Source organism: Schistocerca nitens, chromosome 2, assembly GCF_023898315.1.
Source record: "Schistocerca nitens isolate TAMUIC-IGC-003100 chromosome 2, iqSchNite1.1, whole genome shotgun sequence".
Taxonomy (NCBI): domain Eukaryota; kingdom Metazoa; phylum Arthropoda; class Insecta; order Orthoptera; family Acrididae; genus Schistocerca; species Schistocerca nitens.
The window spans coordinates 260,062,520-260,077,906 of NC_064615.1; the positions used below are offsets into that span (position 1 = coordinate 260,062,520).

A 15,387-nucleotide genomic window follows, 5' to 3' on the forward strand; every position below is an offset into this window, starting at 1 on the left:
AGAGACTTCCGCACAGTATGCAACTCCAAGGAATATCAGTGCCACCAACATAATACATGGCAATAATGTCAATATATATTGGATCTTTCTGAAATAGTGCTTCGTTTAGTTGGTTGAATGTCGAAGACTGAACAGAATGTCAGCCTCACAAAAAGATGCATCCTAATAACTAATCTTTTGTCTGATGCATAGTCAATGTATAATAAATTCTAATTGTAACTCCAAGTTGTCAGAACACTGCTTTAGTAGACATTGGCACTGAATTCAAGATTAAGAAGATTTCATCCAGTTGAGAGTTCGACAACTACTACAGAGCAGATGATAGTTTATTTATAACACAGAAATTGCCAAAACTCTTGAAACCTCCACAAGCCTATATCCAAACATCAGTCCTTACAAAACAAACCAATGAGCAACAATACCAACACTTTGACTGCTGCCACTCCTTCCACATGAAACAATTCCTTGCCTACAGCCTAGGCATCTGTGGCAAAGTGTGTGTGCTCCACCACTGAATCAAATCACTCAACACATACACCTACAACCTTTCCCAAGCTCCCTACTTTGTAAGTATCCTACAGATCTTACTGGCTAACAAATGTTTCAGACAGCATTCTCCACTCACCCTCTGACTAATTCAGTAATTTCCCACTTCCAAAAATACTAAAAGCTCCATCCCCTCCAATGGCCTCATGTAACAAGTATCACCCAGCTCACAATTCTAAGTCCACCGCTGCAGACTTAGGCAGTAACAGGGAGTCATACCTCATGGGCCAGAGCAGCACTGACCTTCTGCATTGGAGAGCATCAGTTTGCAGCCAGAATGGTACTGCCATCATCTCTCCACACCAGTGCAAACTTCTAACCCAGTAGCCATCACACACTGCAGAGTGAGGTATACAGTGTCAGCAAAATGGGACATGGTCATCAATTGGCTGTCACACCACCCCAACTTCCTCACATAATCAGCACTGCCCGTGGACTACGTGCCTCCAGAGAGCATATCCAGGGGCACCACAGCACTGTGACATTGTAATCCAAAATGAATAAAATATGTTTATCTTGTAGCGGAGATTTCCTAGCCACCCGAAACCAGCACTTCTGTCTCCATAACCTGCCACTCCATCCCCTCTGCACCATAGCGGCCCAATTCACACCCAGGTTGCTAAAGAGACCATCTGATCCCGAGAGTCAGTCATTTTCATCCTGTCAATGCTACACTGTGACAGCAAGATTGTGCACTCAATTTCTGTGCTATGTTACAGCTTTACATTCCTGCATGCTTTAGTCAGAATAAACAAGTCAGGGAAGCAACTGCAGCAACACCACTCTCAGACTCATCACACTTGTTGAACTACACCAAGAAGGAAGAAAGCCAGTACAGTATTGACATAACAGTGGTGCCTTGCTTTCTAATGTACGTACCCTCAATATTGGACGTTTTATTTTAGATTCATTTTCCCATATGGCTAACCTTCTTTCCCTGTGGACTAAATTTCTTTCTTCTGTCTACTTTTTTTCCCTCATTCTCTGGGTGTACCACCAACACTTCACCTTTTGACTGAACAGATTCTGTCTAATATTTCCACTGCTTCTACTTGGGCTTCCTCAAGGTCCTTTTTAACTTGTTAGATGGTATATTCTTTAATTTTCCCATATATGCCATAATTTTGTGTGAGCCTCATTCTTGGGAGTCTCTGAACATGTCTAAAATTATAGTCTTCATTTCCTAATCATGTCTGCTGCTGGGGATTATATTTCTGTTGCTTCAGTGTGTGTCTGTGCTCTGTTTTTTCTGGACCACGAATTTTTCCTCATAATCCTTCGTTCTTCCTTCTAGATGTTTTCCAGATTGCCTTTTCTGTTCAGAATTAAGTTTTTGCTTGAGTACAGAACTACACATTTTATCACCATGCTGTAATGTCTAATCTTTGTATGTGCACTTCCTGCTGAACATGTCATGCATTCTCCCAAACAGTCTCTTGAGTTTTCATAACCAAACTCTGTGTTGTTCCTTTCCTAGCCCTGTTGGGTACTCAATCCCACCAAGAAACTTGGAACCCTTTTGATTTTCCCCTACCTTGTATTTAATTGCTGAAAGTTCTACAATTTTCATTATAGCTTTTTATTCGTTACGTATCTTTTATTTTGTATTGCTTTTATTTTTATATTTTTGTTCTTCTCACTTCCCTATTTCTGTTATTTTCTGCTATCTTAGATCTTAACTGTTCCCACTAATGTATCTTCACTTCTCATTCTGCCCTTATCATCTCTGGACTGAAGCTGGCATATGCTCACCAATGTACCATCTCTGACCTCCCACACTCTATAACATCTCACTCTTCCTCAATGTCAATACTCATCCTCACAACATGTGGGTCTCTCTCATCCTTGGGTCTGAGTGACCAGCCCTTTCTTTCTCACCTTCCCCAACCTGTCCCCCTCTCCTTCCTGTGGAAGGAACTAATAGTTCCAAAACCTTGAACAGTTTTGTCACTTTCACTTTTATAAGTATGATGTGACAGTACTAAGCACTTCCCTTACTGAAGATAAGAGACAGCCAGCAATTCTGACTCAGAATTTAGTAACTCGCATACTTATCATTTGAGTACATAGCACTTTATCAGTTATTAGTACACTTCAGCTGAGTAGCCTGTAGTGACTGCTTCTGCCAATTAATGTACTCATTCTACTTCCCTGAAGGTTCTGCTTCATGATGGGTTTTATGAAACGGGTGTGTGACTGACTACCTGGATGTACAGCGGAAATGCTGAGTCACAGATAGGACAACAAAAAGATTGTCACAAATAAGCTTTTGACCAGCACGGCCTTTGTCAAAAATAGACAAAACACACACACACACACACGACTGCAGTCTCTGCCAACTGAAGTGTGGCTTCAGTTGCCAGAGACTGCAGTCATGTGTGTGTGAGTTGTGTTTGTGCTTGTGTGTGTGTGTGTGTGTGTGTGTGTGTGTGTGTGTGTGTGTGTGTGTGTGTGTGTGTGTGTGTCATCTGTTATTGACAAAGGCTTTGCTGGCCAAAAGCTTATTTCTGACAATCTTTTTGTTGTGCCTATATGCAACTCGGCATCTTCGCTATATGGTGAGTAGAAACTTTCCTTTTCATAATACTGTTACATTCCTTCCTGGATTTTCCATTATTTGACTAACTGAATGAATGTGCCATTTGGAAAGCAGCAGGGGGTGTTCGCAGAACTGAAGCAACTCGCAGGTCATGCCTCAATAGCTCAGTCTAAGAGCACTGCTTGTGAAAGGCAGGGCAAAGGAGTCAAGTTCTGATACTTCACACAATTTACATCTGACAGGAAGTTTCAAAACAGCATTCACACTGCTGCAGAATAGAAGATTTATCCCAGGATTTTCTCTCTCTTGTTATTTACTGCTCCATCTGCCATAAATGTGGTATCTACCAAATATAAGTTATGATTTGGCTTTCTTCACCCTCTTAGTGTTCTCAATAGTTTTTCTCGTCAGTTTTGCATCTTTTACTCTCTCATCTTTTCAAATACATTTCCACATAATTCATTTAATATGGCATATTCAGTAATGTTCCCATAGTTATCTACAGTTTAATTTCAGATTTTGCCTTCTTCTTACTTCTAACATCTTTTGTTGTTCATTAAGTTTCTTCATTAAATACAAGGTGGTATTCAAAAGTTCACAAAATTTTAATTTTTCATGCAAATGGCTATGAGTACACTGAAACACTGTTAGGCATCTGCCCATACACCCTTCCTGAATCAGTGTAGCAAGTGGCTGAGAACTGAGTGATTTGGTTAGTTGTTGGTGAGGTTATTTCCATTGTCATGTTTCTGTGAGTTTGTGGTTTTACGATGGCAACTTCAAAGAGCAGTTTGTCTGCATTAAGTTTTGTTTTAAGCTTGGGAAAACCACTGCAGAAATACACAAATCTGCAACAAGTTTTAGGAGACAGGTCAGACATAAGAACATCACTGGCATAAGCATTTCATATATAGGCAAAGGTCAACAGATAATGATGACTGTCCCAGGTTAGTTAATTACTTAGTTTCATGTTTGTGGAATATTTGTAAAATTAATTGTAATGAAGTGTCTTGGACAGGTAATCAAAAATTGTGGTGGCAGGAATGTGCATCCCTTTTTGTGCTAAAGACAATCTTATGTAGCGTAATCTCATTTTCTCCTCTAGTATTATAATTATGTACATCACTGCTTCGTTTGAACTGCAGTGAATTATTTACAATAGACTTCATGAGGAAATAAATATACTGTGAGGCAGTATTCAAAATGCCTAACTCCTTAAACAGATATCTAGAAGTTGGTCAGGGGTGAGCACTACATATTATTCTTACAGCATGTGTTTGTGCAAGGAGCGCTTCCGCTCTTACTTAAAGTTGAGTTACCCCAGAACATTATTCCATATGACATTATTGAATGAAAATATGCACAATATTGAACTTAAGAAATTTGCCTCTCCTCAAGATTTGCAATGATTCTAAGTGCAAACGTCATTGAACTAAGTTATTTTAGGAGTTCCAATTCCCCCCCCCCCCCACACCCCCCCCAACCCCCACCTCCCGTTCCAGTTTAAATTCGCATCAATGTGGTCAGCTATTAACCGGCATCACACCAGAAAGTGGATGGGAAGTCAGGGATTTCATTCTGCTACATTGTAGATAGACCATACATGACTACTGCAACATCTTGAGAGTAAGTTATGGTAAATGTGAATGTACTCCACCAGAAGAATTGAAAATTAGAAGGATTGTGGAGAAGTTTGACCATAACTCTTACAAGATGGTAAGTCTGCAAGGTACTTAACAACTGCTTCAAGGACAGTCTTTGATTACGAAAGTTGACTGTAAAGCTGTGATCTTGAAACCAAGCAAAAATTACCACAATAGAAATCCCCTAGGCCAAAAATACTATATGTACAGTTGTTCCCTCATCCACATCCAAAACAAGTTGAAGGGGTGAAGGCCTGATAAACTGAGGGAAATGAATCACACACACTATAAAAGAAAGATTTCCACAGGATAGACTACCAAGGGAACAGAAACTTTACAATTGGTGTTTTCACTCCCAGAGGGACTACTTTGAAGGTGATGTGAAAAATAAGATCTAGGTAATGCAAAGCAATTTTAATTAATTATATATTTTGGATAACACATCATAACTGCCTGTTTTTTGATGTTTTCATTTTCTAAGATGCTGAACTATTTGTCTTATTTAACCTGTTATGCCTTCTTATTCTTGAATAAATCCTCATAAGCTACTATTCTGATTACTTGCCTGATGAGTACTTTTCTTTCTATGTCATGTCTCCTTTTACTCCATACTTTACTATTCTATGATAACTTAAAATTCTAAAGAGGTGCACAATAGTGACATCCATGACAATATCTTAATGTTTGATGAAATTTAGTAAATTTCAATGTTAGTTCAATTTGGTCCTTGTAATGTTTATTTTAAATTTGCTTTCTTCTCAAAGAATGTATTAATGACAAACACATGCATCTCAACAAATTTTACTAATGTAGATCACTCATTTCTGGAGTAATACTCAAAGTTTTCTAACAACAAATCATTTATCCTACTTCTGTATTAGAATCCCCATCATCTTGTAGTGAGATTTTCTGTTATTTATCAGTTACTGTAACTCTTCATAGAAGTATGCGCAGACTGGTGCAGAGAACTGCACAATATATAGTGGAATATCTTCTTCTTCTTTAACAAGTCTAGTGATTATATCAGAGTTCCTTTCAATATATGTAACTGTGCTTCTGATTTTCTTGTTTAAAACAAAGCCTACACCTGAATTCCACTCCTCCTATGTTTCTCTGTATTTAAAGATATGTTTTGATTTTCATTATATTTGGTCTTGATTTTTATTTTATTTTTCTCCAGCTGTTACAAGCCTCCTCTGTCTTATTTGGCTTTACTAAAATTCTCTTCCAAATACCTTACACTGCATTTGGATCTTAGGCTTCTTCAGTTTATTGTTCCCAAATAAATTGCTTTTCTATAGCCCATGTCATTACATATTCAGTTATATTTAATGTAGTGAAATGTGGGTGCAGAAGCTGGCCACGATCTGTTGGCTAAAGCCATTTTCCAAGTTTTCTCAATCCACTGTTCCCAGTATACTGTTACCTAGATCAGAATTTGCATGTGAGCTTGAATGTGTCATCTGGGCTATTAAGAACTATACCCCTTTTACACTAGCTTCTCAGTGTCCACAGATATTGGCAAGACATGCAACCAGTCAGTTTTTGGGTCACACTTCATACAAGTAGTCCAGAGCAAGGTAGTTTCGATTCACAGTTCTGTTCTGCTGTGTAAGTTGGTGACCAGCCCATCCACATTTGTTCCCCACATAAAGTGAATCATAAATATTGTTATCTTTATTCTTCCTAATAGTTTCACAGTGTGAATGTCTGTATTGGGCACTTGGACATATCCTGGTTAGTTCAATTAAACCAGCTTCTCTATTAGCACATACTGTAAAGGAGGGCCTTGGTCACACAAGGGATGATCCTTGTGGTTAATGGTACCAGCCAGATAGGTATTTTGGGTTAAAGCCAAAGTCCAGACAGACAATAATCAAGAAAAATAGAAAAAAAAGAAGCTTCATGTACAGTAAAGAGAGATAAAGCAAAGGGTAGTATCAATTTCCTTCATCAAAATACCAGGGGAATAAAAAATAAAGTAGATGAGCTGTCAGTGTGTTTAGATGATCTCAAACACAAGAATGAGATTGATATATTTTGTCTGAACACCATGTAACTGTGGGGATGGAAAGCGTCAGTATAAATGGGTATAATTTTGCATCTTACACTTGCAGATCTAGAACAGATAAAGGAGAAGTTGCCATTTACACAAAACAAGGGCACAAGTACAAAACGATAGAATTAAGCAAATTTTGTGTCAATCAGCACTTTGAAGTTTGTGCATGTGAACTACAGCTAGCTATGTAGCAACAGTGTACAGGTTCCCATTAGAAGATTGAAAGTGTTCATAAAAAAGTTTGAATTCCTATTATCCTATCTGTCAGACAAAAAGAAGTTATTAATCTGTGACGATTTCAATGAAAACTTTCTAAGCAATTCTAATAGAAAAAGTGAACTAGCAATGTTATTAGTGACATAAAACTTAGAATCAGTGATCAATTTCCCTACACATATAACTCAAGACAGTAGCACGCTAATAGATAACACATTTGTACAGCAAGAGGATGTAAGACTAACACATGCTTTCCCTGTGATAAATGGATTATCAGACCAAGATGCACAACTGATTAACTTACAAAAATTAGCGTGGTGTACAGCTCTGAAACCATTAAGTAAAAGTCTAAGGCTGGTCACCCCAATATCTATAGAATACTGCAGAGAAAGTTTAAGAAATGTTAACTGTAGAGATGTGTATAACAAGCCAAATGCCAATGATAAATGCAACATATTTCTTGGTAAATTTATACCCACTTTTAAACACTGTTGCCCCAAAAAAAATTACTAAATGTAACACCAAACAGTTTTCAAAGAAACCTTGAATCACTGCAGGTATTAAAGTGTCTTCAGAAAGAAAAAGAAAATTTTATGACGCAGCAAGAATTAGTAAAGACCCAGAAGCAATTGCACACCATAAAAATTATTGGAACATACTGAGAAAAGTTGTCAGAAAATCAAAAAAAATGTATATTAAAGATGAAATTAACAACTCGGCAATAAAATCAAATGAGTATGGAATATTGTTAGAGGAGAGAGAGGAAATGTAACCACCGGGGTAGGTAGCATTACTATTAAAGAGAATGAGATCATCTTAACCAACAGTACTTAACAACCATTTCTTAAGTGTAGGTGAAACAATTGGTGAAAAAGCCAAGCAGTATATTGAAGAGTCAATTTTGAGAAATCCTAGTCAGATTAATATTCATCTAACAACCTCTTGTAAAATAAGGAAAATCATTAAATCTTTGAAAAATAAATGTTCCGTTGTGGTACATGACATCTCTAACAACATATTAAAACAATGTGAAGCTGTCACAGCTAATGTTCTGAGTCATATCTGTGATGCATCACTAACTCAAGATATTTTCCCAGACAGGTTAAAATATGCCATTATCAAGCCTCTCTACAAAAAAGGGGATACCACAGATGTCAATATTACCAGCCAGTATTCTTGCTTAAAGCATTTTCAAAAATCATCAAGAAAGTAATGTACTCAAGAGTGTTAGCCATCTCAACAGTAATGGGATATTTAGTAAATTACAGTTTGAATTTCAAGAATGGTATTCCACTGAGGCAACAATACATAATTTCACTGCCAACATAATAGAGTTTTTAAATAGTAAAATGTCACCAATAGGAATTTTCTGTGACTTATCCAAAGCCTTGACATTTTGTTACAGAAATTACAATTCTATGGTATAAATGGAACAGCATGTAAGTGGTTTAAGCCATATCGTAAGTTTCTTTATATGGTTTAAGTAATTTAAGGAAGTTTCCCACTTCATCTAACTGGGGTGAAATTACATTAGGTGTTCCTTAGGGTTCGATCATGGGTCCCCTTCTGTTCTTAATATATGTGAATGACCTCGCTTCTTATCTGAAACAAGAAGCTAAACTGACACTGTTTGCTGATGATACAAGCATAATTGTTAATCCATTAAAGAAACTCCAATAGAAAATTATACAAAGAATGTCTTTGGAAAAGTTACTAATTGGTTTTCTGTGAATGGGCTTGCTCTGAACTTTGAAAAAACACAGTACATCCAATTTTCTAGTGCAAGAGTACAGTTCCTTCAGTAAATATAACACATCAACAGAAGTCAGTAGCCAGGGTAGAGCATACTAAGTTTTTTGATGTACATATAGATGAGAATCTTAAGTGGAAAATTCATATTTTGGATCTCCTAAAGCAACTAGGTTCAGCAAATTTTTCAATAAGAATAATTTCCAATTTTGAGGTTATAGTAATTAGCAAGCTAACATACTTTGTATACTTTCACTCTCTGATGTCATATGGAATAATATTTTGGGGTAACTCAACACTTAGGCAAAAATTATTCACTGCTCAAAAGAAAGTGGTTAGAATAATGTGTGGGGCTCATAGTCGCACATTTTGTAGGTATCTCCTTAAAAGATTAGGAATTCTTACAGCAGCCTCACAGTACTCTTAACAACATGGACCAGTTTAAAAACAACAGTGCATTCATGATTACAATACCACAAGAAAGAAAGACTTACACTATCCTCTACTTAACCTCTCTTTGGCACAAAAAAGGGTAAAATATGCTGCTGTAAAACTTCTCGCTAATTTACCAGATGAAATAAAATGTCTGACAGACAGCAGTAACAGTTTTAAAAATAAATTGAAATCATGTCTCCCTGACAATTCCTTCATTACCTTAGATTAATTCTTGTATAGGAATAAACAAACCTGTAGGTATAATATAGGCATTTTGTGTCATTTAAGGGAATGGAGTAGATAATAAAAATTTTAAGCTTCAAGAAAAAATAAAAATAAAATAAAAAACTTACTCGTGTGTATTTCTTATGCACTTGAGGTGTTCCACATTACAATGGTTACCATGAGACTGATCAATGGAACACATAACGAACAAACAGTACAATGTGATTCAACTTATGCAGCCTGTTACTTGTCATATTTATAATAAAATATGGCAGCAGGAGAAAAACATATAAAAGACATGGATATGCGCAAGATTTTGGAGCCTGTGGCTCCTTCTTCTGGCAGATGGATTGACAAGAAAGCGAATGGGATGAAGGGAAAGGACTGTCCAGGTTTAGGAAATGGGGAGAGCCACAGAGAAACTGCCCAGAACACCAGGGTTTCTCATCCAGTGCAGACACGAACAATCAATCTATCCTTCGTGTCCCATCTGTCCCCAGACCCAGGATTCTGTAACTCTCCTTACTTCCGAAACCTTGCCGGTCTTCTTTCTTCCTCTCCCTTCCTTTCCCTCCAGAACTTCTGTCAGAAGAAAGAGCCATTGGCTCTGAAAGGTTGTGGACTTCTTTATCCTTATGTGTGTCTTTTTTTCTGCTGCTGCTTGGTGAGTATATTTTTTATTCACCAATATTATATTTTCAAACACTGATTATTTTCAGTGTTATAATAAAATATGTCATTTTTCACATACCTGAGAGCAATAGGCTTCATGAAGAGCTATATTGCCAGGAAGACTGCGGCCACAGCATCTACATGGTCGCAATTTTCTGTGTTGTTGTAAGTGTCTGCACAAGTTACGGTATCGAAATTCACGGCGGCAAATTGGGCATTGTAATGGTTTGGGCTGCGGTGGTGCCTGGTTACCAGTAGCAGTTTTTTCAGAACCTTTGTTCAGGTATTTGGTGCATGAAAAACCACCTGCTATGAAAGGAACTTCTATAAATATAAGAATCTGAAGCAGAATCTTAATTTATTATTAGTTTCAACTTTAATTCATTGATTTAATGCATAGAAGATTCATCAAAATTTGCACTAAACTTCATATTGAATTAATTTACAATACATTTATAAACCCTTGAGTGGGTGCACCTGTGTGTAAAGTGCATCAACCACAAATAACATTGTCTTTTACCACACCACTGTTGTTTTACAATTTCAAGTCCACACCTATTCCTTCAACATTGCTTCAGCTAACACAGTGATATGTTCTGTTGTCATACGTCCATGTGAGAGTCAGTAATATAAAATAAACAGATAGCTATGTGAGAAAAAAATTTATGATCCATGCAAGAAAATGATCTAGATCATGGGCTGTAGCACACTGGGACTTATCAATGCTTTGAGTGGGTCACTACTGTGGGGTAACACTTGTATGTGGCAACATATTGATATAATTAAAGATTATTTTATTATTATTTAATTAAACAATGCTTTAGTTCATATAATGTAAGTTTATTTTACTAGTGTTTAATTAAACTGAGACTAAACTGTGAGTTTTCTCGTACATGATTACCTTGGTAACATAGAGACAGCTACTCCTGACATGTATAGAGAGTATCAAGTACGCCTGCTTGTGTGATGAGAAACAGCATGCCCGCTCAAAGGTTAAGATGGACATTACACAAAATCTTGAAAACCCTAATTAATTACTTCATAGTTTTCAACCATTCTGAAAAAAAGGATAAGGAATAAGGTGGGATCAATAGGAATAGATATAATTAAAACTATGAGAGGAAAGAAACTGGGTCATCAGATTCTGCAACATCAATCCACATGGTCATGAAGTCTGCGTTGTGTGTGGACAGTTGTTGATACTGTGGGGCTTGGAAGTAGACGTGATTTTGAAGGTATCGAATAAACACAGGAAAGAAGAGACACAAAGGATACTGAGAAGAGCAATGCTATAGAGAAGAATAACATAGGAAAACATCACAGGGTTGTAGGATGGAAGGAAAGCCAGGTAGGAATATCAACAGTGTAGAAAAAGATAGTTTGCTATTTACCATCGAGATGACATGTTAAGTTGCAGACATGTATAAATAAAAGACACTTACACAAAGCTTTCGGCCACAGCCTTCATCAGAAACAGAGAAACACACACCACTCATACACACAAGCAAACACATCTCATTCACACATGACTGCCAACTCAGGCAGCTTGAGGCAGAATGTAACTGTTATGTGGGATGGAAGCAGCAATCTGGGGGGAGGGGGGGGGGATAGTTGTCTACGGGTGGAGGGAGAGAGGAAAATTGTCTGGCGATGTGTACAGGGACTAGCACGACAACAGGCACAGTGTCAGGAGGTTGTGGGGCGGGAGGTGGGCAAAAAAAGGAGCGAAAGAGGACAGCATCAGGGAAAGATGTGTGGGTGCATTGGCAGAGGGTGAAAAATGAAGAGAGTGGGAGACTAGAATTGGGAGGAGATGATAGGACAGAGGGGGTGGAAACTGTTGGGTGGAGCATTTGGGGACAGTACGTTACTGCAGTTTGAGGCTGGGATAATTAATGGAGCAGAGAATGTGTTGTAAGGATAGCTCCCAACTGCACAGTTCAGAAAAGTTGGTGGTGGAGGGGAGCATTCAGATGGCTCAGCTAGTGAAGCAGCCATTGAACTGAAGCAAGTTATGTTAAGCTTCATGTTGTGTCACAAGGTGGTCTACTTTGTTCTTGGCTACTGCTTGGTAGTGGCCATTCATCCTGGTTGGTAGTCATACCAATATAAAAAGCTGTGCAATGATTGAAGCAGAGCTGGTAAATGGCATGGCTGCTTTCAAAGGTGGCCCTGGCCCCTGATGGGATAGGATAAACCTGTGACAGGACTGGAATAGGGAGTGCTGGGTGGGTGGATTGGGCAGGTCTTGCACCTGGCTTTTACACAGGGATACAATTCTTGTGGCAAGGGGTTGGGATTGGGAGTGGCATAGGGACAGACTAAACTGTTGTGGAGGTTGGATTGGTGACAGAACACCACTTTAGGAGGGAAGGGAAGTTCTCATGTAGCATATCCCTCATTTCAGGGCATGATGATAGGTAACAAAAGCTCTGGCAAAGTCTGTGGTTCAGTTGTTACAGTCCAGGGTGGTACTGGGTGACAAAGAGGACACTCCTTTGTGGCTGGTTCTTGGGGGTAGTGGGAAATTGGAGCTGTGAGGTGAAAAGGCACAGATCTGTTTGCAGACTTATTTGTGAAGGCCTTCATGAAACCCTCAGCATACTGGGCAAGGGAGTTCTTGTCCTGCAAATACACATCCTCTGGGTATCCAGGCTGTGTGGGAGACATTTTTTTTGTGTGGAAGGGATGATATCTGTTGAAGTGGAGGTGCTGTTGGTGGTTGGTGGGTTTAATGTGAGCAGATGTGCAAGTGGAGCAGTCAGAGAGGAGGAGGTCAACATCTAGGAAGGTGGCACGCTGGGTTGAGGAGGACCAGATGAAGCAGACGGGAGAGAAGGTGTTGAGGTTGTGAAGGAATGAAGATAGGATGTCTTGGCCCTCAGTCCCTCTAACCAAAATCAGTGTAATTCCAACATTGAATCCTGCCTCACATTGTACTTGCCACCATCCAACCATGATCCTCCTCCCCCACCCCCACCCCCCTCCCACCTCCCACAGCAAACCACCTGCTGGTCGCCTTCCAGAGACTCCTTACCTCCAATTTAGGCTCACGATCTTCTGCAGGTCCCTTCCTCAGAACACAAACCTTTCAGCAGAAGAAATAGTACCTATACACAACTTCAAACAAATCCTGTCTGCAGACAAAGGTTCCACCACTGTTGTTATGAATCACAGTGACTACCTGGAGAATGTCTCCACCAATTACCTGACTTCTCCACCTATAAACTCTGCCAGAGTGATCCCATCCCAGAAGTCCAATACTACCTCAAATGCCTGCTTAAAACATTAGGCTCTTCCCAGAAAATTTCCCCTGAATCCATTTCCCTCCTCACCCCTATGATACCCCAACACAACCACCTTCTACATGCTCCCAAAATTCAACAAACAACCCCAGATGCCCCATTATGGCTGGTTATTGTGCCACCATTGAAAGAATTTCAGCTGTCATTGACCAACACCCTACAATCAACTGTTAATAATCTAGCCTCTCTTGTCAAATATACCAACCATTTCCTTCAGTGGTTCTCCACCATCCCCACCCCTTTACCTCCTGGTTCCCTACTCATCACTGTAGATGCCACCTCCCTATATACCAACATTCCTCATGCCTGTGGTCTTAACACAATTGAACACTACTTTCCCAATGTCTTTGACACTCCAAACCCACCACTCATTCCTCATACACCCAGCGACAGTGTATTTGCAGTAACTAGAACCAGACAGAAAGGAGTACTCCTTTCATCCCACGGTATCACCCCAGACGGAACGCCTGAATCGCATCCTTTACCTATCATCATGCCCTGAAATGAGGGTCATGCTACCCAAAATCCCCCCACCCCTCCAACAGTGGTATTCTGTTGCCCACCCAATCTTCACAACATCCTAGTCCATCCCTACACTACTCCCAATCACAACCCCCACCACAAGGATCATATCTCTGTGGAAGACCCAGGTGCAAGACCTGCCCAACCCACCCACTCAGCACTTCTTATTTCAATCTTATCACAGGTTTATCCTACCCCATCAGGGGATGGACCACCTTTGAAATCAAACATGTCATTTACCAGCTCTGCTGCAGTCATTGCACAGCTTTTTATATTGGTATAACTACCAACCAGATGTCCACCAGGATGAATGACCACTGCCACACTGTGGCCACGAGGAAAATTGACCACCCTGTGGCACAACATGCAGATGCTGTATTTCAGTGGTTGCTTCACTACTCAAGCCACCTGGATCCTCCCATCCACCACCAGCTTTTCTGAACTGCAAAGATGGAAGTTATCCTTACAGCACATTCTCCGCTCCCGTAATTATCCCAGCCTCAACCTACGGTAACCTACTGTCCCCATACCCTACACCAAACAGTTTCCACCCCTCCTGTCCTATCATCTTCTCACCATTCTTGTCTCCCACTCTCTTTGTTTGCTGCCCTCTGTCAATGCACCTGCCCATCTTTCCGCGCTCCTCTCCTTTATGGGAAGGAGTTCCCAAAATTCTTGGAAAATGAACAACTGAAGAAGGAAGAAAACACAGATGAATACAGAAACAAGCAGATGTTCAAATGGATGGACAAGAGAGATGTAGTAATGGCCACTATGTTCCATGACATCACATTTGTTAAGTAAATCCAAACAATGATGACATGCAAAATCCACCTGTTGTCATGGATTACAACAAGAAAATGGTAGATGGTTGCAAGTTACAAAGCTAAGCTTTTTCACTATTTATAGGACACTACAAGCTTCAATGTATACACCCTGTATTTAAAAAAAATATGGTGGCAAAAAATCAAATTTTAGTTCATGATTATTTTCGGTGAATAGTTGGTTGTATCCTCTCCACTAAAAGGACCAGCTGGACGCCCACTTAAAATGCCAAAAGTGACTTGTCTTACGGACAGTTATTTTCTGGCCTTTTTACCAAGCACAACAAGGAGGTGTGGAATATGCATTTTTTTCCTACTTTCATTCTTCACTCGTAGGAGAGGAGGGGGCTGTTCAAGATCCAGCCCATTAAGGGTCACGGTTCTATTCAGCCAGTTATCAAACAAGCTGATAGTGGGGCAAATAGGCGATCCCAATTGGGAACAAATGCAAGCACAGCTTACCAGTTCCAGCATATGCCTTACAATCAAGGGAAACCTTTTGAAAACCTTGGTCAGAACCGGGGGATTGGAATCATTTTAATTTATCACGGAGGATGATGTCCAAGCCAAAAATGAAAATGTTATGTATATGTAAGGTTTTTAAATGTAGTATTTGTGCACATGTGTTACTGAACAGTGTGAGGTGTGTTGT

The 15,387-nt window shown here is 39.4% G+C and overlaps 1 protein-coding gene across 2 annotated transcripts in view; it reads right to left on the minus strand.

The window, feature by feature from the left end:
* LOC126235987 (uncharacterized) overlaps nt 1-15,387 on the minus strand; it is a 264,030-nt gene that overhangs the window by 87,891 nt on the left and 160,752 nt on the right. Inside the window, exon 12 of one of the 2 annotated variants that reach the window (XM_049944978.1) lies at nt 10,164-10,390. In XM_049944978.1, the coding sequence (XP_049800935.1) occupies nt 10,164-10,390 (227 nt within the window). Of the gene's footprint in view, nt 1-10,163; nt 10,394-15,387 lie in introns of both variants that reach the window. The other variant, XM_049944977.1, reaches the window with a different exon arrangement.